General features: G+C 31.7%; 1 protein-coding gene across 1 annotated transcript in view; it reads left to right on the plus strand.

Annotated features, from left to right (window-relative positions):
• The first annotated feature begins 269 nt into the window (after positions 1 to 269).
• LOC108915830 (meiosis regulator and mRNA stability factor 1) overlaps positions 270 to 23946 on the plus strand; it is an 83493-nt gene continuing 59816 nt past the window's right edge. Inside the window, exons 1-4 of the mRNA XM_018721971.2 lie at positions 270 to 821; positions 897 to 1178; positions 13191 to 13369; positions 14964 to 15043. Of these exons, the coding sequence (XP_018577487.1) occupies positions 396 to 821; positions 897 to 1178; positions 13191 to 13369; positions 14964 to 15043 (967 nt within the window). The 5' untranslated portion in view covers positions 270 to 395. The remainder of the gene's footprint in view (positions 822 to 896; positions 1179 to 13190; positions 13370 to 14963; positions 15044 to 23946) is intronic.

Raw genomic sequence — 23946 nt, forward strand, 5'->3', positions numbered from 1 at the left:
GAAGGCTGTCCAGGCCTACACGAGATGAGGCAGGATAAAGAGGGATAATCCCCCTCGATCACAAATCATTGAGGCCAATTTCTAGCCATGGAGTAATGGCGCGGCGCGGCTTGATTGCAGTTTCTGCAATAGCGCTGATAGTAAAATTAGCAGATTACGGAACATAGCCATAGTTAGCACTCACAGGGTCATTAAACAACTAACATATGTTTTGTGCTTGTTGCTAATATCAGATGTATTTGGATTGTGAGATAGAGATACGTCATAAGACATAAGACAAACATTGTGAAAGATGTGATTTTTCTTTGCACAACTGATTAAAAAAAAAGATACACTAAATTTTGTTGTCGATATCTGTAACGAAATGTGAAGGGAGAATTTTTTATTTAAAAAAAATGTATCTGGCTGACTATTTTACACAAGAATCAAGTGATGATTCTCTTAATAGAGATTCCATTTTTTCTGACTGTACGGGTACGAAACCCAAATTTAAATTTCCACCTCCTCCTAGATTAACAAAAAGTGCAAATAATTCATATTGCTCAACAGCTTCAGATAGCTCCACTAATGAATTTTTTCACAGAAGTTTTAACACTGTAAAAAAGAAGCGTCATAGATTAAACTTTGCAAATAAGTTACCACCTTTAGGAATTTATTGGGACATAGAAAACTGCCATGTACCCAAAGGCAAAAGTGCTTCGGATGTAGTACAAAAAATTAGAGAAGTTTTTTTGGAAAACTACCGAGAATCAGAATTTGTAGTTGTTTGTGACGTAAAAAAGGAAACTCCACAAATTATTCAAGAATTGCATGATTCACAGGTAAAAGTTTATTTAGTACTTATTAAGATTCATATACTTATTGCATATATTTTTAGTAATTATGAACAATTTCAGGTAAATTTAATTCACGTTTCATCAACTTCTAAAAATGCTGCTGACGAAAAATTACGTCAATCATTAAGAAGATTTGCTGAAGTACATTCAGCTCCATCAGGAATTGTTTTAATTTCTGGAGACATTAACTTTGCAGCAGATTTATCTGACCTTAGATACCGAAAAAAAATAAGAGTTATTTTAGTGCATAACGTTAATGTAGCTGAAGCTTTAATCTTATGTGCAAATGAACATCATTCCTTCACAGAGTTGATGAAAAATTTACCAGAAAGTAGGACTAAAGTAAGTCTTTTAGAATTAAATTTTTACTAATATTTTATACAGTGTGGCTACGATTTAGGTGACACAGGCCTATAATTCAGGTGTTAATTGACAAATGCTTTTCAAATTTTAACCACTTACGTAAACTAATGGGGTGCACATTTGAGGATCATTAAACTTACATATATCCATAGGTGTGCGCTAGGGGAAATTAAAAGGGGATCGATTTTTTGGTATTTTTTATTAGCGAATAAAATACGGAAAGTTTTAATCAGTATCATCGAAAATATACCCACGGCAAGTTTCATCCAAATGGTATACAGGGTTGTATAGAAAATTCATTCAATACAAATGTAAATAAGCTAATACAGACTGGATAACAAAAAAAAAATAGGTATAACAAAACTCAGTTTATTTTCTTAACTTCAATGTAGCCGCCATATCTCCTTATAACGAGCGTTCAAATAAAAACGTGGTCAAGTTGGTTCTGAAAATTTGGACGTAGGGCGTAGCGTATAGCAAATGAACTTAAACGTCATCTGTCAAAGCGCTATATCGCCGCTATCAATTTGAATATTTTCGTTTTAAAAAGCGTTTAAAATGGTGTTTTCTCAAGAACAAAAAGTGTTTATCATAGAGTCCTACTTTAGAAATGGACGCAAGATTGATGGAATATGGAAGTATTCTATTGAGGAATGTTTCATAGAATTTCAAAATCAATTTCCCGGCGTTGTTGAGTACAAAATTTTTCAAAGTGCAGTTCAGCGTTGTGTTAATGTTTTTCGTGAAACGGGCAGTGTAACAAGAAAAGAAGGAAGCGGCCGACCTAAAAAGCGGACTGAAGAATTAAAAGAAAATGTCCAACAAATAATGGAAAATGCGCCAAGAACTTCTGTACGTGTTTTATCACAAATGGTGGGAGTATCAGTCGGTACCTGCCACACAGTGTTAAAAAAAGATTTGCGTTTGTTCTCCTATCGTTTAACTTGTCAGCAAGAACTTCATGAAGTTGATTTTCCGCGACGGGCTGTATTTTGTGAATGGTTTTTAAACAACTACGGTGAACTTCATAATATCACCTTTTTTTCTGATGAAGCCTGGTTTCATTTAAGTGGTTACGTAAACTCACAGAATATGAGAATGTGGTCTTCTGAAAAACCAGATAACTTTTTTGTCGAGGGCCCTCTACACGCTCAAAAAATTGGAGTTTGGTGTGCTCTCAATCGAAGGAGGATTTATGGACCTATTTTTTTTAATGGTACTCTTACTGCGCAAAGGTATAGAGAAGAAATTATCGCTCCTTTTGTTAACCAGCTGGAAGAAAACGAAATTACAAACTTTTACTTTCAACAAGATGGCGCAAGGTCACATACGGCAGGCGAGACGATGAATATGTTGAGGGAAGTTTTTAAAATCGACTAATAAGTCTCAATGCTGAACATGAATTTCCACCGAGGTCATGTGATATTACGCCGTGTGATTTCTTTTTGTGGCCTTACCTTAAAAACACTATTATTGAACTGCCTATTCTTGATTTAAACCATCTGCAGGCTCGACTTATAGACAAGATTCGTGAAATTAACAATACCCCGAGCATCTTAGAAAATATCTTTAATTCTTTGAGGAACAGGTGTGAAAAGTGCTTGGAACAAGGAGGGGGACACTTTCAGCAGTTGCTTTAACCCTTTCGCCACTAAAGGGTCCCACGGCATTTTAGGTTTCAAAAATACGATAAATTTTTTTTTGAAAATACGTTTTTTTGTATAACTATAATACTTTTATAGACCCTCAGAACAAGTTTATTCAATATTATCTTTTTAGCATGCCACATTTTAAATTTTAATAATTTTTTTAAATAAATTTTGAGGTTAACAGACTGGTGTTAATAAGGTGGACTGTTGTGTACGCGAATATATACCTAGTACAAGCAGCACGGTTGGGACAGTTTGAATAGGGATTTATAATGCATTGGTATGCTTGCAGTGTTTTTTAAAATTTCCTTGGGACATATATAACCCAGTAGTATTTTTAAAGCAGAAAAAATTATATTGCAGCCGTAGCGAAAGGGTTAAATTCAAATTCAATGCTGCCTGTCGTATGCTTTGCCATGGATTATTTCGGAAAGCATCTATTTTCGTGTAAGTTTGCTCTTCAGTATTTACTGTTCGATTGGGATGGCAGTGATTAAAAACTCTTGCAGCTTCACGTGATGTAACATTTTCTCCATAAATTCTTATTATTTCAATTTTGTCAGCAACTGATATAATTTCTGCCATCACTGATGTTTTTTCGCAATAAATTATTTTTAAACTCAGAATTTTAATAACAATCTTGTTGACGTGTTATGTCAAAACAACTAAAAATTATAAATGTCATTTCATTTAAACAAAATCATTTGGTATGGATCACTGGATTTTGCTTTACTGTGTGGATACAAAATGTAATGTTATTTTTTGTATTAAATGAATTTTCTGTACAACCTTGTATAGGATTTGGATGAAACTTGCCTTGGGTATATTTTCGATGATACTGATTAAGACTAAGGCATCAGCATTTCCGTATTTTATGCGCTAATAAAAAATACCGATCCCCTCTTAATTTCCCTTAAAGCACACCTATGGATATACCTATGTAAGTTTAATGATCCTCAAATGTGCACCCCATTGGTCTGCATGAGTGGTTAAAATTTGAAAAGGATTCGTCAATTAACACCTGAATTATAGGCCTGTTTCACCTAGCATGTTTTCCAACCGAAATTTGAGATAGCATGTTTTCCAACCGAAATCTGAGGTAACATGTTTTCGTACTAAAACGTCGATATGATTTCGTAAAGACAATGGACGTACTCACCTCTAGCAGTGTTGCTACTTTGATACTTTGTTTATGGAGAGACTAACAGCAATGCACTGTTCTTCTTTCCAAAATTTAGTACCGCAAACATATCTTATTGTTAATGGAACCCTAAGTAACTCGAATTTATGCTTGGTTTGATTGATTGTCTTTTAAAATGTTTATCTTTTTTCTCGATTTCTTATTATACAATTTATGTTTATTAATGGAACCATTAACTATGTACTTCCTTAACGCAAGAAATAAATTAAAATTTCTGTTTTTGGGAAGGGTAGAAATAATCAATTTTAATATATTAGTATTTTTTGTTTCTTGTATGGTAAGTGGATTTTATTTTTTTTTCTCCAAAAATTAATCAAGATACGAAAAATATTCAAAGGACAAAAAAGTAGTATTTTAAGTTGCTTGATCCAAAAAAAAAACAAAAATTACAAAAAGTCAGTGGCGTACATTTTTTTGTCAAAAATATTCGTTAAGCTACAGCTCGGGAGGCCACTGGACTTAACAAATCTAATAAAGTTAGGATTAAATTAACCCCTTAACACTGCAAGTAATAGTTCCAAATTACAACAAAATTAGATAAAGGGTATTTAAGATATTTATGAAATAGCAATTTTTTTACAAAAGTTTAACACCCTGTATCTTGAAAACGATGCATCTGTGGAACAATGTTTATATGAACTTTTTGTCTTAAAATCACTCAAATAATCGTCTGTTGAATTTATTGGATATACTTAATTAACACCCTGTATACAAAAGTGCACGCCTACTGAGATATAATCTTCTAACTATAGAACAAATAACCTAATTTTTTTTCAAATAATTTGAAAACTGTTTTTCTTAGAAACTGCAAAGGACCCCCCAGAATCCTTATGGGAATTGGCTCCCGGTTAAATTGGCTGAATTTTTAGTATGTTATAGTATTCATGGTCCTGATCAAAAGTCCTCATAGGCACAAGCGTCCAAAACCTCAAAATTTCGAGTTATGAGCCTCAGAGAGGTGCTGGGTGGACGTTTATGTACTTTTATGGATTTTGCAAGTTCCACATTCTCTAACGTACTTAACGGGATGGGCTCACGGTCAACTCGGCTGGTTTTACAGTATGTTAAAGTACTCTTTATCCTGATCAAAAGTTCTCTAGATCTAGATTTCGAGTTATCGGCCTCAGACGGGCGCTGGGTGAATGGTTCGGACTTTTTCGGACTAATATTAATCCCGTGAATTTCACGTTCTCTAACGTACTTTAAAGTGCGTATATGTCCTCAAACACCACTCAAGCCATTTTAAGCCTCCTCTCTCTTGTATGAAAATCTTCAATCCGGAAGAGCCCTGTCAGCCGCATCAAGTAGGTATATGGTAGAGTACTGAAATGGGCGGATACTTTACATTTTGCTGGTGCCTCGATTTATGGGAAAACTGATGAGAAAGAAGCTCTGAAAAGAACTGTTGATAGAAGCAAAGGGATATTAATAATCTTTGATAGAAAATATCTCTGCGGTAACTTTTGCAAGCATAATTCTTCTTCTTGTGTGGCACCTATGTACCTCCCTGGGGGAACCTGTATTGTGCGATGCAACTACGCCATCTAGGTTGCATACCTGAACTAAAGTGAACACACACTCAGACGTCCGCGCATGAATACACATCGTCATTCAGGGGTTCCATGACTCGCAATTGATGGTTGCGGGGGCTTGCGGGGATGAGAGTTCTTGATCAGGATGAAGAGCACTTTAACATACTGTCAAATCAGTCCAGTTGACCGTGAGCCTATGCCTTCAAGTACGTTTGAGAATGTGGAACTTGCAAAATCCATAAAAGTCCAAAAAATCCATCCAGCACCTTTCTGAGGCCCATAACTCGAAATCTGGGGTTTTTGGAGGTTTGCGCCCATGAGAACTTTTGATAGGGATAAGGAGTACTTTAACATACTGTCAAATCAGCTGGGTTGACCACGAGCCTATACCGTTAAGTACGTTAGAGAATGTGGAACTTGCAAAATCCATAAAAGTCCAAAAACATCCACCCAGCACCTTTCTGAGGTTCATAACTCGAAATTTAGAGGTTTTGGACGCTTGTGCCCATGAGGACTTTTGATCAGGACCATGAATACTATAACATACTTAAAATTCAGCTAATTTTCTGGGGGGTCCTTTGGTACACATATTTTTTTATATAATCTATCCCATAAATTTTTTGTGTGTACGTCAATAAGGACAGAATTTATATTTTTAAAAATAAGCACTATTTTAGAAGATTTGTTGCCTCTTACAAAATTTTGTTATCGATTATGGATTTCGAGTAAAATTGGCATTTTTTAAACATTAAATAATATAAAATCGGTTTAAGATAATTAGATCAGTCTAGTACGAAGCACCACATAACAAAGAAACATATTCATAACAATAATTAAAAGGTACAGTGTCAAACTGGGTCTCATTTAATTTCAGCTAACTTTGTTTTTAATATCTTCTCTCGTATCTTCTTTACTATGGCTGCATTGAACAAAATGATATGTTACTAGCTTTGGGTTATTGTGAAGGAAATTGTTCTGCTAGTGTTCGAACATATGCTGAAAGAATTCCTAATCGAAGAATTCCAAATAACAAAACATTTACTAATGCGAAGAGACGTCTTCGGGCAACAGGACATTTTTTATTTGTAACATTAAATCGTGGACAGCATACCGAAATTTTGGAAAGAGTCGAAGAAATTCCGCAAGTAAGTACAAGGCGTTTAGAGGTGGAGGTTGGCTTTCAAAAAGTTCCGTTAATAGAGTAAGACCAGTTATTACTTCCATTTCACCTTCAATCAGTTCAAGAACTTTTACCTACCAAAGTATTCAGGAACTCAGGAAATAGAGATAAACAAGAAAATCCTGTTTACAGAAGAAACCGTTTTTACTAGAAGGGGTATTTTTAATTTGCATAATAAACATGTTTATTTTGATGAAAATCCATATGGAATCAGTAAAAGACGGTTCTAACATAAACTGGTATTATTGGTAGTATTTTGGTGGCAAAAAATCTTCTAAAATAGTGCTTATTTTTTAAAATATAAATTCTGACATCACTGGCGTACACACAAAAAAGTTACGGGATAGCCAGTGGCGCACAGGCGCTAGAAAGAGAACATCCTGTCTGTATGTATTCTCACCAAATTCTTTATTTATATAAAAAAATATATGTGTACCAAATTTGAAGTTTCTAATAGCTGTTTTACATTGACAATTTATTCATGAATAAATTGACGAAGTTCTTCATAAATTAATTCACGAACTTATTGGTAAACAGTGTGGTTTTACACTGCTACAGACTTTGTCAAGTTTTTTGACGTATGAATCAGTTCTAGCAATGAATCAAATAAGCAAATAAATTTCAAAAATGTCACCTTTCCACTCATAATAATTGTAGTGATACAACGGCGGTACCGTTCTGACACATATTATATAAATATTAGTTTTTGTAAGTAACAAATCAGTAAAAACAATGCAAAACTAGTACTACGCCACACAATTATTTACATATTCCAATAACATAACCTCATTACTGATCTGAGGCTGGAAATCTGTAGGATTGGTACTTCTGAACTTCACGAAAAAATTGACGAAAATTAGAACATGGTCTAATTCGTCACGAACTTGATGAATAAATTCATGAAGTTATTTGACAGCAGATTTGGTGCATTACACTTGTCCAATTTCTTGATGAAGCGACTTCATGAATTAATTGATCAATAAATTGTCAATGTAAAACAGCTATAAGAAAATAGTTTTGAAAAAAACGGTTATTTATTCTATATTTAAAAGGCTATATTTTAGTAGGTGTGCACTTTTGCATATAGGTAAGTTAAGCTATAATAATCTTATTTTCATCCAAGGAACCTGTGGTCAAGCGTTGTCCATCCTTTTCAGGGACACCCTGTATATGATATTAATAGATTCCATCACTGATCCAGATATTCTAATTTCTAAGCTAAATTTAAATAACTGGAAAATTTAATAAAGAAAGTTGCAGATCATACTTCTGTACATTTTAACTTGTTAATTAAAATTGATTTAATGTTTAAATAAATAAAATGTACTAAGTATAAAACAAATTAAATTATTTACTGTCATAGTACATTATAATGATGTTTTGTATTAATTTAGTCGCAGTGCAATAAACATATTATAAATTAAGAACTCAAATTTATTACTTAGAGCAGGTATGTTTTTATGGGCAAGGATCCATATTATGCTGTTCGAATTTGCACATGTGGCTCCATACCATTGATCTGTTTGTGTATATATCATTCAACAAATATTTACAAACAGTATTTGTGTGCTATGTCTTTATCAGGGTGCTTGACAGAAAAGTGAATCTGGTACAAATATTCAGAATAAATTAAATATGTGAATTAAACAACTATATGCTGAGCATGTATTCTTACATAGATTAATTCAAAATTACTATTATACCGGGTTATAAACATAGACACGAGGATATTGTAAATCATAATTCATTTGAATTCACATTTGATAATAATTTCTTTATTCTGAAAATTACAATGGAAATTGAGAGCTAAACTGCATTTTTATAATAATAGACCAGGCAAGTTAGACAATAAATCAGCAATTTTTTTCTGATGAACCGATCGAGTTGCGGTTTTCGACATTGTCTTCGGAAAAATATCAGGAAAAAAGTCTATATATTACACTTTGGGGCTGGATCGAAACTGCATTGCGGGTGCATAAAGTGCATCTTGGAGTGCATAAATTTTTCCGAATTTTCTAAAAATGCTAAAAATTGACTAAAAGTTGTAGAAATTTGGTTTTTGGGGTCGGAGATTCCGAATCTGACCCTGAAAAATATTTCCAACGGCCCTGGGGAGCAAGTGGGGGGCCTTGTGTAAAACATTGAATAGCTGAGTAATTGCCTTCTAAATCCCCACTCGTGGGTTTTTGGGGTCGGGGATTTCGATTCTGACACTGAAACGTATGTCCAACGCCCCTGGGGCCCCCCAGGGAGCAAGGAGGGGCCTTCTGTAAAACACCAAATAGTTGAGTAATTGCCTTCTAAATTTCCACTCGGGGGTTTTTGGGGTCAGGGATTTCAATTCTGACACTGATAAGTATGCCCGACGCCCCTGGAGCCACCAGTGGGGGCAAGAGGGGGGGCCTTCTGTAAAACATCGAATAGCTGAGTAATTGCCTTCTAAATTTCCACTCGGGGTTTTTGGGGTCGGGAATTCCGATTCTGACACTAAAAAGTATGCATGACGCCCGTTGGGTGGGCTTTCTAGAAAACATCGAAAGGCAGATTTTTGCAATGAAACTGCTCCATCCGCTTACCAAGCATGATCTTGTAGGCTTATCTTTACATTGTGACACACGCTAATTTACAAAGATTAGACAAGAAGGGTAAGAAAAACTAACAGGAAATTAATGAGTCGAAAAGAATCCACTTTATTCTGAAAACAAATATTCTTTTTATTTGCAAGGCAATTAGTGAGACAACTACTATCATATGTTTATCTAACACTTTCACTATCAATCACAATTTTCATCATCAGTGTCTCCATCACTATCATCTATATTACATTTTCGACTATTTCAGGATTGGAACAGTTGTGCATGTAATTCCNACTTTCACTATCAATCACAATTTTCATCATCAGTGTCTCCATCACTATCATCTATATTACATTTTCGACTATTTCAGGATTGGAACAGGTGTGCATGTAATTCCATGCTTCCTGCACCCACAAGATCTGCATTGTCGATAATCGGATTTTGTCGGGAATTGTTATGCATTATCCGCAGTCGCACGGGCCCAAGAGATTCTTTTGAAAATCCATGATCCATGAAATATTCTTCGGTTTTAAGGAATATTTCTTTGATTTAACGAAATATGTCTCTTGGGAATGGATTGTCCAGGATTTCTCCAATTCTATGACAATTTTTCTCAGTGTTATACAAGCTAATATTAATGGATATTTTCCAGTGTCAGATTCGGAATTCCCGTCCCCGAAAACCCCCGAGTAGAAATTTAGAAGGCAATTACTCAGCTATTCAGTGTTTTACAGAAGGCCCCCCCCTTGCCCCCTGGGGGGCCCTGGAGCGTCGGACATATGTTTCAGTGTCAGAATCGAAATATTACAGAAAATATTTATTCACATACCCCATATTTTTTTAAAATAATTACGTATCCATAACAACATGACAATAAGTCACTGTTAAGTTTGTATTTTGCAAAAGTTTGTTTCCAAAAATGCCTCGTCACAATGAATTTACGAATTATGAAATGAGAAACATGATAGTAGTATATGTACCGGAACATTTTAGTGGACGCGCTGCTAAGTGAACATATGAAGAACATTATCTGAATCGCAGAGTCTTTTCACGTGTGGAGCGAAGAAAATCCACACGCAATAAAAGAGCATCACTTCCAACACATGAATCTTCAGTTAACGTCTAGTGCGGGATAATAGGAAAATTTATTTTGGGGCCTCTCGCTTTACCTGTACGGCCAAAATGACTTGGAATTCCTTCAGAAAGAACTTCCTGGGGCTCTTGAAGAAATACCCATTAATACTAGATGACAAATGTGGTTCATGCACGATGGTGCGCCTGCTCATTACAGCCGTTTAGTAAGAGATTTAAATCAAACATTTCCAAAGTGTTGGATTGGTCGAGGTAGTGACTTTCCTTAGCCTTCTCGCTGTCAGGATTTTAATTTGTTAGACGTTTACTTTGAGGTTATTTGAAAGGAATTGTTTACAACTCTGTAACATCTAATACGGGGGAACAACTTTGGAATACAATAAAAGACGCTGTATGACAAGTTAGACAAACGTATAATTCGTTTCCTATTCTCAATACATAGTTTCATAAAACATTTAAGGAAATGTGTCGAAGAAAATAGGGACATGTAGAGCATTTATTATAAATTAGTAGACTTTTCATACCCCACATCTGGACAAGCTAACGCGACCTCGAACAGCGGAAGTAGGCTATGCATTGTTGTCAAATCTCATATTTAAAGGAAGGTTATTAAGCATTCAGAACATAATAGAATTCTACTTAAAAAAGTATAAATGATAGTTACTGATAATGTTGATTTTTAGTATTTTTTTATCGTGCGATTGTAAAAACTGAATTATCACAGGTTGTTGCATTGTTAACTGTAGAAATTGTACCAAATAAAAATTTTGTATGGGACATAGAGTTTGTGTTATTCATTTTTGTTAACGTCAACTTTACATTTTTTTCCTGGTGTCAAAATGATGGGTTTGTGGTACTTTTGTCATTACACAGACTCTAAAATATGTTACATTATTATGTAGTAACAAACCTACCATATATATTTGAGTCATTAAGTTCATTTTATTAAATATCTTGCACATGGTAAAAGAATTAAATATTTATTTAAAAAATTTGCTGCTTGGATAGATTGCAACATAGATTGTTGAAAACATTATAAAAGAGCACTACAATATCTAAATTAACTGAGAAGTTTTTTAAGAAATCTTTGGAAATTATATATAAATGTTCACATTCCACAAAAAATCTTCAATAACTTCCCCAATTACTTCATCATTTAAAAAAATCTACAACATATATTTTTATAGGTATAAAGATGGATGTATCACCGTCCTGTAAATTTATGATTTTGCAGATATTGAGAATATTTTTTATATCTACAGTGATTCCACTTTAACTACAGAAACTGCAGGAATAGATTAGTTGCCAAAAAATAAGTAGAGTTTGCTCTATAAAATTTTTCTGGGGGGCGTGGTATTCGAGATACAGGGTGTTCAAGTTTTAAAAAAATATATATATATTCCGTCATATCTTCATAAATTTATTACAGCATATTTGGGTAATTAGACCTTTTATTGAATTCAATATTAACCTCATGATATTATCCAGCGGTGTGCTACTGAGGGTGCCCCTCCATTCTTCCAAGAAAAAAAAAATTGTCAGTGATTCTTGGTATTTCTTAATAGTAGGAGATAATTTACTTATTTGACGACCATAATGGGCAAAAGTCAACCTACTCATATTTGTTGAAATTTGATGAAATTGAATCTTTTGTCTGCATTATTAGTTAGTAAGCTTTACGATGATCTCGTTTTACTATTATAACTAGCTTTGTTTTCCTATTTATTCCTGAAGCTGCAGTTCTTGTTGTGCTTATGAACATTAGATACATTGTGGCAAAGGATAGAGGAGAATTGTAATCTCCTCAGGGAAAATCATGTCATGATAAGTTCCTCTATAAATAGATTAATAGATGTCAAAAGTGTATTGATGCGGAAGGACTTCAGTTTGAACAATTGTTATAGGACTCATTACTTAATTACTTACTCGACCTATTTGCTAATGTTATTTTATTATTTAGCATGAAATTTTTTTCAGAAATAAAATTATTTCTTCAAAAAACTACCAATGGCGTATTCTTTTCTTGGGATAAGTTGGCGGATGCTTTAGTAACCTGTCACTGGTTAAAAGCAGAAGGTTTTCATCAAATAAATGGATTAATTTATTAGGAAAGTTCAAAAAAACGTCAAAATAAGCCCAAATATCTCCCTAAACGACTGCTACAATTAAAAAACACCTAGAAACATTTTTCGTTGATTTAACTGTAATATTATTTCTACAAAAAACCACCAGTGCCATATTTTTTTCTTGGGAAAATGGAGCGGCACCTCCAGTAGCACGCCACTGGTTAAAGCCACAAGAGGAATATTACATTCAATAAAAGGTCTAATTATGTAAATACGCAGTAGTAAATTTGATTCAATTCCGTCTGCGCATTATGAAGATATTGCGGAAAACATTATATTATTTTGTAAACTTTAACACCCTGTATCTTGATTACCAAGTCCCCCAGGAAAAAAGTTTATAGAGCAGACTACTTATTTTTTGGTAATGAATCTAGACTTACAGTTTCTGTATTTAAAGTGAAATCACTCTGTATAATAAAATTAATGACATGCTTAAAATATGTTAAAACTGTTAAAACCATTAATATGGTTATCAAGAACAAGATTTGTTAGAAAACAAGAAAAATTATTTTCTTAACAAAAATAACTTGTGTTAACAATTACAAAATTTTTAATATGCTTTATGAACGTATATTTACTTTAGTTCACAATCAATAAATTTTAGCAGATTCTGGATATTCCTTTCATTATTTTAGGTAAATTCTTATTCCCCTGCATTATTAACAGTATCAAATCTGCCATTAAAACTTGAGACAAAGAGGATAAGAAGCAGATTGCGTAAGTTGGTGGAAAATTGTGGTGGAAAAATTTTAAACATATCTTCTGAAGATGGCATTGCTACTATCAGATTTGGAAATGTGGATACTGCCCTAAGGTTAGTAAATTTTTTATTTTCTCATAAGAAACAGAACAAAACTGTTATGCAAATAGATTCAATTTACCTAGCGATTAGCAATTTTGATTAGAAAACTAAAAACTGTATCTATAATAAAAATTAAATGCTGTTTATTGAGAACGACTGGACAGATTTGTCTAATTTCTTTTATTAAATGTTCTTAATAGTCTGAATAAGGTTTTTTAGGTATAGAAAAATTGGAAATTGGAAGTTGACCGGAAAATTGGAAAATTCGGGAAAAACTGAAACCGTTTTTTTCCATGGGAAAACGATGAAATTCACAAAACGATCACGAATATTTAAAGTACGAAGCGGTACAAACGGAAATATGCTACTATTGGCAATTTTCAGACACTTCAAAATAATTTTGAATCTGGCAGCAATATTTTAACAATTTTTGAAAAGTTTTTAGTTCATATCATTAGATCTATTAATAAGTTGTCAATCATTTGGTAAATTAATCTATTTATTTTCGTGGCAGTTTCGTAAGAATATGTGAATAAACATTTTTTCTCTTATTTTTACACAGATGACTGGATAATATCGACGATAAGGTTGTCTGAATTTGTCTTAAAATAAATTAATTTATTAAATAAATTTCTCCATCAACAAATTCAGTGCGTAACTAATAAATTCTAAAACTGTTGGAGATATAAAGCCCTTATTTTTTTATAGAAAAGTTGGGTTAAAAAAATAAATCAACTATTGCACATGAAGACACATTCACACGAATTCGTTTCATTTCAATTTTTCAGGTGAATTTGTATATAAAATTTAGAAATGATTATTCCAATTTTTTTTGTTTCAAAAGTTTGGATTTAATAAGAAACATATATATCAGGTAGTGTATAAGTACAAGATTATATTCGTTATAAAATAACACTTTCAATCCTTTTTTATTTAATTAGGTATTTGTACCACACTGAAGACAAAATATAAATTTCCGGTACTAAAACGGTCAGTCACCAAGGGGATCACAAGGTGATTTGGTTAAAAGTTTTGATAATGCAAACAGAAAAAATTTTGAAACATTACTATGTTAGGTTAGATAAAATTAAATTTATTAAGTCAACCTAATCATTTTGGTATAAGGGGTTTTTTATTTAAAATTTCTTTTCCGTGTGACCGAATTATTCATTTAAATTAAAAAAAAGTAATAAAAAGTGTTTTAAATAAATAATTACAGACAATAACTTTAACTATTGATGATATTGCGATATTAAGTGAAGTGTTAATAAATAAAGTAAATATTCAATTCTCATTTGAAATGTTAAAAAGCAAAATAAGTATTTTTTGTGGGAGTTTATAGTCCTTGAGATTTAAAAAATATAACAAAAACACAAATGCTTTGCAGAAATTTAGTATGGTGAAATCCTTTCTATAATAATGTTCTAATTTTATTTTAATGAAGTGATTGTTCATTTTTATTTAATTTACTAAGAAATGGCACATTTCAAGCCCTATGAAAAAGATTATAGGTACTATTATTTTTAGTCCCTGGTTTTTTATTAAAGAAAAAAAACTTGTGTAGTTGAAAGATTTAAGTTTTGTTAATTTATATTTCTTATAATAGGGCACAAAGGAGGATTCAAGGAGAGGATGTTTTTGGAAGTAAAATTAAAGTATTATCTCCATCTGTGAGGAATTTCTCAGGTAAGGTTATACTTATTGTTAAACTTCAATTTTATATTATAAAAATATCTATGGAAAAATATTGTTTAAGAATTTTGTTTGCAATTTTATATATGTACAATCCAAAATAAGTTATTCAAATTAGGGATTAGGATTAGGGAAAACATTTCTGTTTCTAGTTTTTTAACTCATATTTTACTAGTACAAAGAAAAATTAGAATATGGAATATTTTAAAACGTTTTATAAAGCATAATCTAGTAAAAAAGCTTGGGTTTATCTTATGTCAAAATTATTCACTGAATCAAACAAATTTAGTTTAAAATTTTGTTTTGAAAAAAAAACGGGATGAAATATCCCATTTTTGGATTTTCAATTGCAAAAAGAGAACTATAAAATGTGTGATAAAGTAGTGTGCATGACATCAATATTTCAGTTGTGAAGAGAAATACACCATCTCTATAATTCCAATAGACCCAAGTAATTCCAACTTCTTCACCATTGGACTGTGATATTTAAATGACATTTTGTTACAATTAAATCCAATTAACAACATAATAACACTTGAAAGAATTACCAATGTAAATATATGGGGTGTTCAGGTTTTAATTGGGAAACTTGAACAGAACATATAATTTTATGCAAAAACTTTCATATAAACATTTGCTTCCGAGAGATGTAGGGTGTTGAAAATAAAAAAAATATCGTTTTCTGTTTTTTTTTTTATTAGACATTTTACATAGACAGAAAGCTTGGACCTATGATTTATCTAATTAGAGGTAAATATTCGCTGCATTAAATAATACATAAATACATCAACTAATGGTGGTGATTTTAATTTTATTTGAAGAATCAGCCATTTTAAATTATGATTTTTTTATTGTAAAATTACAGTTAAATAAACTGAACATAACTTTAATAAAACTACTACTACTACTACTACTGCTACTATTACTACTGTTAATAATTCATAATAATAATAATAATAATAATAATAATAATAATAATAATAATATCTGTACCCCTCATTCTAATAATAGTAATAACAATAATAATAGCTTTATTATATTAAAAATAAAAAACACAATCTATTGGCATTACGAAGAAAATTTGTGGGATTTTTTTTTATACAAATAGGATTTCAAATGCAATGTGTTCATTGCATGTCCAAAAATATGATTTTTCGGACTTTCGAGGATTACATTATATTTCAATTTCTGTTTGTAACAAAAAAATTACATAATATGGAGATAAAGAAGTTATTTTTATGCTAAATTGAACCCCATACTGTCCTACAACTATAGCTAGTAGCGATTTAAAATATTCCTTTCAGTTTCTAAGAAAATGTCAGTGGAAATGTTAAGTGTCACAAGTCACACCGTGTATATATTTTTGGCATATACTTTAAGGCATTAGATGTACATGACAATAGGGTCCATCTAATTGTTGATATTGCCTCCAGTTTCAGGGGAAGTTAGGCCATCTGCGGCCAGATTGCAATGCGATAAACGTTTGATCTGAACATTGAACTGTATATTGATTTTAAATTATTTTCTTTTTCTAAGGGTTAAAGAAAAACAGAAATATTTTATAGTTTTACATTAAAAATACCTAAATTTGAGAAACTACAGAATATCGATGATTATAATTATTTTACGTTAGTTGTACATACAATTAAAGAAAAGATAGAATAGAAGATAACATGTCTATTCTATTTATGTGAAAAAAAAAATCACACAACATATCACACCTCTTCAAAAAAAAAAAACAATGTACGATAATCACAAAACAATTTAATAGTATTGTGTTTGAGTCATGAATAATAAATGTGTTAGCGATAAACGATAACAATGATAATTAATTTAATGGTTCATTATTGTTTTTCGTTAAAAGCAAAATGTAGGTAAATATATAAGAATTTACAAACACCCTTGAGAGAAAGTATTTTTATGATTATTTCCAAATTTCATTAAAACACGTTTTTAAGTGGTTACAGAAATTTTATAAAGATTAGGTGAAAAATTTTTGTCGTAAAAAAAATGTTTTATTATGTTTAATAATATTAACTTTTTATATGATTTAATAACTTTTATTGTGGTTAAATTACTATTTTTCATGAATAACATATCTAAAAAATATACTTGAAACCTATTACATTTACCATTTTTTTGTGACCTAATAAATTGTTCAACACTATTGGATATATCTGCCTTGCTTTTAGAGATAGATTCATCAAACATTAAATCGCTACTCATAAAAACGCATTATATCTAAGTTAAATATACGGGATGTTTGTTTTGAAAAAAAACTAGTTTTTTTTTTGTGATATCTGAAACAGTAGAGAAAATCCCCATAAAGTTAGGTATGCCATTAAAAAAACAACCTGTATTTATTTTTGTTATTCATGTAGTGTTAAATTTTGTCCAATATTATACACCTACAGGGTATTACAAAAAAGTAAATCATCCCATTAATCATAGATTCTTTTAACGAAAACAATAGGGCTGTTCTTACGCCATTTTTTCATTTACACACCTCTTTTTCAATATGCAGTTTGTCAAAGTTACAATTTAAAATGGAAATTTTTTTTGCTCATGACAAGAATTCAAATGCATTGTTCTTTATAACAAGATATTTCTTTGTTTTAATTTTTTTTGTCATGTAAAACTTTTATTTACTCTTTGGTTTATGTGACTATGCAACAAGTTATGTTGACCCACTCGTAGTTTAATTTCCTTTAGTGATGATCTAAGTTTTGGGTAGAATTAATTTAGATATGTTTCTGCATAATGTCCAACACAAAAGTTAATTTGCAATTTAAATATATTTTTTTATTGATCTGGTATCATTTTGACAATTTTGAAAACATATTACAGAAGGAAAAGACCGCAAATTTTCTAGCATATTCAGTTCCCTGTATTAAAAGAGACCAATGTTTGACACCTTTTCAGATGTTATCAGAAAATGAAATATTGTGACAAAAAATTGCCCTGTATTGTTTTAATTTTGTATGAAATCATTATTTAAGTGGAAATTAAAAAAAATTGATATGTACAGGGTGGTTGATTTTCGATAGTTTTATAGGGTACAGCCAAAACGGTGATAGATACAAAAAATCTGATATCGATGTCCCGTCCTCTTTTTTTGAGTTTACTTCGCTGGTCCCAAAAGATCTTGGCTAACTTGATTAGTTTTAGATATACAGGGTTTTTTTGAAAAATGGCCCATTTACATTAACCTCTCTATCTCCGTTGTCATTCAATTTAGAAGAAAAAAGTGTGCACATTATTTGTTCTATTTTTTATTAGGAAGCCATTGGCGTACTCAGATTTTTTACAAATCGCACAGTTTCTCCGATATTGCATAAACATAGGTTTTTTTAAATAGAACACCCTGTATTTGGCCATCCCGTTGAGTAGCATTTTTTTTTACCTTTTCAGCCATATATAATAATAGATACTTTTTATTTGCCTAAATGAAGAAAAATGCAAAAATGTAGATATAGATATTTTTTCAGTTGGCCATGTTATTTATTTATTCGTCTTTTGTTGTTTAATATTGACAGTTAGTTTATTTTTGACTGATTGAAAGCTTGTTAAACGTCTATTACTTGGTTTTAATTTTGAAAAGTATAAAAATGGTGTACGAAAATCTTCACAAAGTTCAAATGTTAGAGTGTTACATTGAAAGTGAAAAAAATAGTGACACAGCTTTAAACTTATATTTGGAGAGATACCCAGAGCGTCATCAGCCAGAAAAGAGAATTTTTAGCCGACTCTATGATAATTTGTGTGAGTTTGGTTCTTTTCAAAAACCGAGAGCTAAATCTTATAATATACAGAATAGAGAAGATGATGAAATCAATACTTTAGCTTTTGTTGTCGCAAATCCCAACGTATCCAGCAGAGAAATTCAAAGAACGATAGGAATTGGTAAATTCAAAGCATTGAGAATTTTAAAAAAACACAAGTTTCGACCATATACTATAAGAAAAGTCCACCATTTGCATCCAGGAGATGAAGAGAGACGCATCATTTTCTGCCAATGGTTTTTGCAGCAAACTCATGTATACCCCAATTTTTTTCAAAATGTTATTTGGACCGACGAGGCTTTTATAAGCAGCGAAGGTATATTCAACCGGCATAATGCGCGTTATTGGTCAGATGTTAATCCTCACCAAACTGTGGCCAGAATTCAACAAGGGCGATTTGGTTTTCATGTATGGGTAGCTCTCTTCCACAATAGAGTGTTAGCTTACGAAATGTACGATGAAAACCTTAACGCTCAGAGATATGTGAGAATTTTACAAGAAAATATTATTGAACTGCTGGACGATATGTCACTAGCTCAACGATATAATATGTTCTTTCAGCATGATGGTGCGCCTCCACATAATTCCCACATAGTTAGAGAATTATTAAATCATAATTTCGGGGACAATTGGATCGGTACGTACGGACCAAACAGGTGGCCGCCTAGGTCACCAGACCTAACCCCTATAGACTTTTATTTTTGGGGGGATGTTAAAGACAAAATTTATAAGTATAGAGCTAATAATGTCGAGGAGCTAAGGGAACATTTTGAAAACTATATTCAGCGGGTGTCAAATATTCACATTTACAATGCGACCCGTTCCATTGCCAAACGTTGTCAGTTATGTATCAACGAAAATGGCCGACAATTCGAGCACTTGCTGTGACTTTGTTATGTCATTTTTGTTTTATTGTTGTTTCTCTCATTTTATAGTTGTTATTTTTGTTTAGTTTATGTTTAGATAATAGTTATAAGTGTACCTATAATTAAACCTATTAAGTAAAGATAAATGGATAATCTAATTTATTTTTTTTTTAATCTTTTAGTCTAAGTTAGGTGCTTAACATAAAAATAATAATAGAAAACGAAGAGACCAATACTAAATATAACAATAAATAACATGGCCAACTGAAAAAATATCTATATCTATACATTTTTGCATTTTTCTTCATTTAGGCAAATAAAAAGTATCTATTATTATATATAGCTGAAAAGGTAAAAAAAAATGCTATTCAACGGGATGGCCAAATACAGGGTGTTCTATTTAAAAAAACCTATGTTTATGCAATATCGGAGAAACTGTGCGATTTGTAAAAAATCTGAGTACGCCAATGGCTTCCTAATAAAAAATGGAACAAATAATGTGCACACTTTTTTCTTGTAAATTGAATGACAACGGAGATAGAGAGGTTAATGTAAATGGGCCATTTTTCAAAAAAACCCTGTATATCTAAAACTAATCAAGTTAGCCAAGATCTTTTGGGACCAGCGAAGTAAACTCAAAAAAAGAGGACGGGACATCGATATCAGATTTTTTGTATCTATCACCGTTTTGGCTGTACCCTATAAAACTATCGAAAATCAACCACCCTGTACAAAGTGTTAATGAAATAAGTACGCAAAATTTGAGTGTATAAAACATGTCGAAATATGATGAAAAACTTTGGTAAAGTTTTTGTCAGTGGCGGGGCTCTTAAGGGAAATACAACCCCTTGAAGGGGTAACTTAGGAAACAGTTTTTATTGCATAATTTCAAAACGATTTAATATTAAATCACGAAATTTTGGGGTTTATTACTATTTGTATGCTTAATAATCGCTATAATATACAAATCAAAATTTGCTACAGAAACATAAGAAAATGCGTGATCATGGGGCAAATTTTACAATTTTCTTTTAGTACCTCCTGAACTGAAAATATGAAAATTGATCATATTTTGCATAAAAAAAGGTACTCTTGTTAGATTTTAATAGCATGAGCCGTTTTCTAGTAAAAGCCATTTCAATAATTCATTACGTGCTAAAAAGTTCCTGCTGCAAAATATATGTATCAAATTGTGCCACCTAACTCAAAATTCCAATTTGAGAAAGGACCCCGCACAAACCTTATGGGAAATGGCTCCCGGTTAAATGGTTGAATTTTTTATGTTACTTATCTTAGTGCCCTGAACAAATGTCTTCGTGGGCACAAACCCTAAAACTGCATTGGTTCCGAGATAAACCCTCCTGACTCCTAGAAACCGCCCCTGCCAAGCCACAATCAGGCTAACCCATGTAACTCCACGTAATGAGGATCGGAAAAGTTTAGATTTAGTATTTGCAAATTCACCAGTTTCATTTAAAGAAGAGTTAGTACCTGTTGTTAATATTGATATCCTCCTTTATTGGCCGAAATTAATATTACTAAATTGAAGTATTTGGAAAATAATAATAATTTAGCAGATAAGTATAACTTTAAACAAGCTAATTTTACTTACTTAATAATTGCAACTGGGAAAAGTTGAATTATTTTTCTGATGTTGATGATGCTGTAGGCTATTTCTATTTGAAATTTTATGAAATTATAGATATTTGAGTTCTGAAATATAAAAAAATTATTGATAAGTGTAGAAAAACATACCCACCTTGGTTTACAAAAGAAATAAAAATTAAATTGAAACAAAAAAGAGTATTTTAGAAAAAGAAAATGTCGTTCTAAATTTTTTTAAAACTCGTCGGGAATTAATAGCAAATTTAAAATTAGAAATCAAACGAGCTCAGTCTGAGTATACAGGGCGATTCACAACTTATCCATAAAAAATGTTGGAATAGATGCGGCATGAGAAATGGAGTCAATATCGTAAAAAAAAATTTTGTAAAATCCTTATAGTTTCCGAGAAAAAAATTATTGAAGTTATAGTACATTCAACCACTACATAGCTGGAGAACTGTAGTCTCTAGCATCATTCGCAATACGCATGGAGAGCCACGTAGCCTCAGCGGCTCCGAATACTGAAATCCGATTTTGCAATCGTCGTTGCGAAAGTGTTTACCTGTTATCTGTGGTGTTTACAATAGTTTTTTAGTAGTTAGTATCAAAAATGGTTTGCGTGTATAGCAACTCAAGAGTTGTCAGGTTTTACAGTGGACCAGTTTCCAGTGCCGTGCAGAAGTGTATTTTTAAATCATTTTCGAACTTCCCTTTTTGATTTTTTCTTTACAAAATTGTATTTGTAAGGATCCCCTGTACATCCAGAATTTTTTTTTGGATAAGTTCTGAATCACCCTGTATTAAAAACATTGAACACAATTTAAGTAGGGACTCAAACAATTTTTGGAATTTTGTAAAGTCAAATCGAAAAAATAGAAGCATGTTTTTTTCCGTTGCAGGTCAGTATAAATTAATTTAAATTTTTAAATTTTTGTTAATAAAGCTTATATTGCATTCAATGAGGGAAAACAAGTTGACACTGTATATACGGGTAAATCATGACATACTATCCAAATTACATGCACTTGGTTTAAGTGACCATTTAGTAATTTTCTTCTCTTCATATCTACGGAACCGAAAACAATTTGTTAGTTATCAGAGTACTGATCCTGAAACATATCTAGTTAGATCTGGTGTACCACAAGGTTCGAATTTGGAACCATTACTTTTTTTAATTTTTATAAATGATTTACCAGAGTATAATATCCGACCCTCTCATGTATGCAGATTGCAGATGATTTAAAACTCTTTACTGAAATCAGTAATATTAATGATTTTTCAAAATTACAAATTGATATAAACATAATTTATGACTGGTCCGTAGAAAACAAATTGCCCTTCAATTTAGATAAATGTAAAGTCATGACGTTTAGTAAAGCATGTACGCCTGAACATTATGTTTATAAAATGAATAACAATATTTTGTCTAGAATTTATGACTTTAAAGATCTAGGAATTAACTTTCAACCTAATTTGAGTTTTAAGAACCATGTGAATGAATTAACTAATGCTTCATATAAACTTTTGGGTTTCATTAAGAGTAACAGTTGATTTTAAAAATATTAATTCTATTTTATATTTATTTAATACTCTTATTCGTAGTCGTTTAGTATATGGATCTATTATTTGGGATCCTTCAAAACAGTATCTTAGGAACGCTCTTGAAAAAATCCAAAACAAATTTGTAATAGTTATTTACGTAACAAGTCCGGAAAATACTGTTTTTTTGGACGAGTTGACAAAATTCTAGGACGAGCCGTAGGCGAGTCCTGGAAGTCTGCGAGTTCAAAAAAACTGTTTTCGGACGTGTTGCGTACACTATTTTTTTGCCAACCATGTAGAATAACAAATTAATGAGACACATTTCTTTATTATATTTTTTTGTAGAACAAAATTTCGAACCTTTTAATTCTTATTTGTATTAAATATTGAAATTCGAACAGAAGATAGGTACTAACAGAAACATTCTAATTCTTATTTATATTAAGATTTATAGTAAAATTTGAGCAATTGCTAATATTGAAAGAGTTTAATTTGTTTGAAATGCTTTATATTTAAATGCCTTTTGTAGTCAGAACAAGAAGGTAAAGTTTCCGTTTCATATTGATTGTTTTCATCTGATAATTTTTGAATGGTCTTTGCAATTTTAATTTTGTTTGTTAGTGAATTGTCTATATATCCTTCAGCGACATTGGTAGACTTCCAGCCACCGTGTCTCTTCAAATTTGTGATGTTTCCACCATTATCAGCAAATGACAACAACGATGTGATTCTTCCCAGCCTAGTCCGGGAAGTGCGTACTTCCCGGACTAGGCCGAAAAAATGCTACTTTCTCAAAGAAAAAGTGTCCAGGAAGTAGCCACTTCCCGGACGGTTGCCGAAAAAGTATCTTTTTTACAAAAAATATCATAGTCCTGGGTTTGCTTCCTATGAGCCATTGCGTAAACAGTTTAAGATTTGTAATTTAAAAAATAGGAGAATTACACGAAAATTGACATTTTTACATAAAGTGCTGAATGAAGGTTAGACATAGAATATCTATAGACATTTTTGATACTACATTAATAGAGTTATCCGTAATATAGATTTTACTTGATATTGATTGTCTCGTTCTATTTGCCCGGCTGCTCCCTTGCTGTAATTT

The sequence above is a fragment of the Anoplophora glabripennis genome, unplaced genomic scaffold, assembly GCF_000390285.2.
Source record: "Anoplophora glabripennis isolate ALB-LARVAE unplaced genomic scaffold, Agla_2.0 scaffold1154, whole genome shotgun sequence".
In the NCBI taxonomy this organism is placed as follows: Eukaryota; Metazoa; Arthropoda; class Insecta; order Coleoptera; family Cerambycidae; genus Anoplophora; species Anoplophora glabripennis.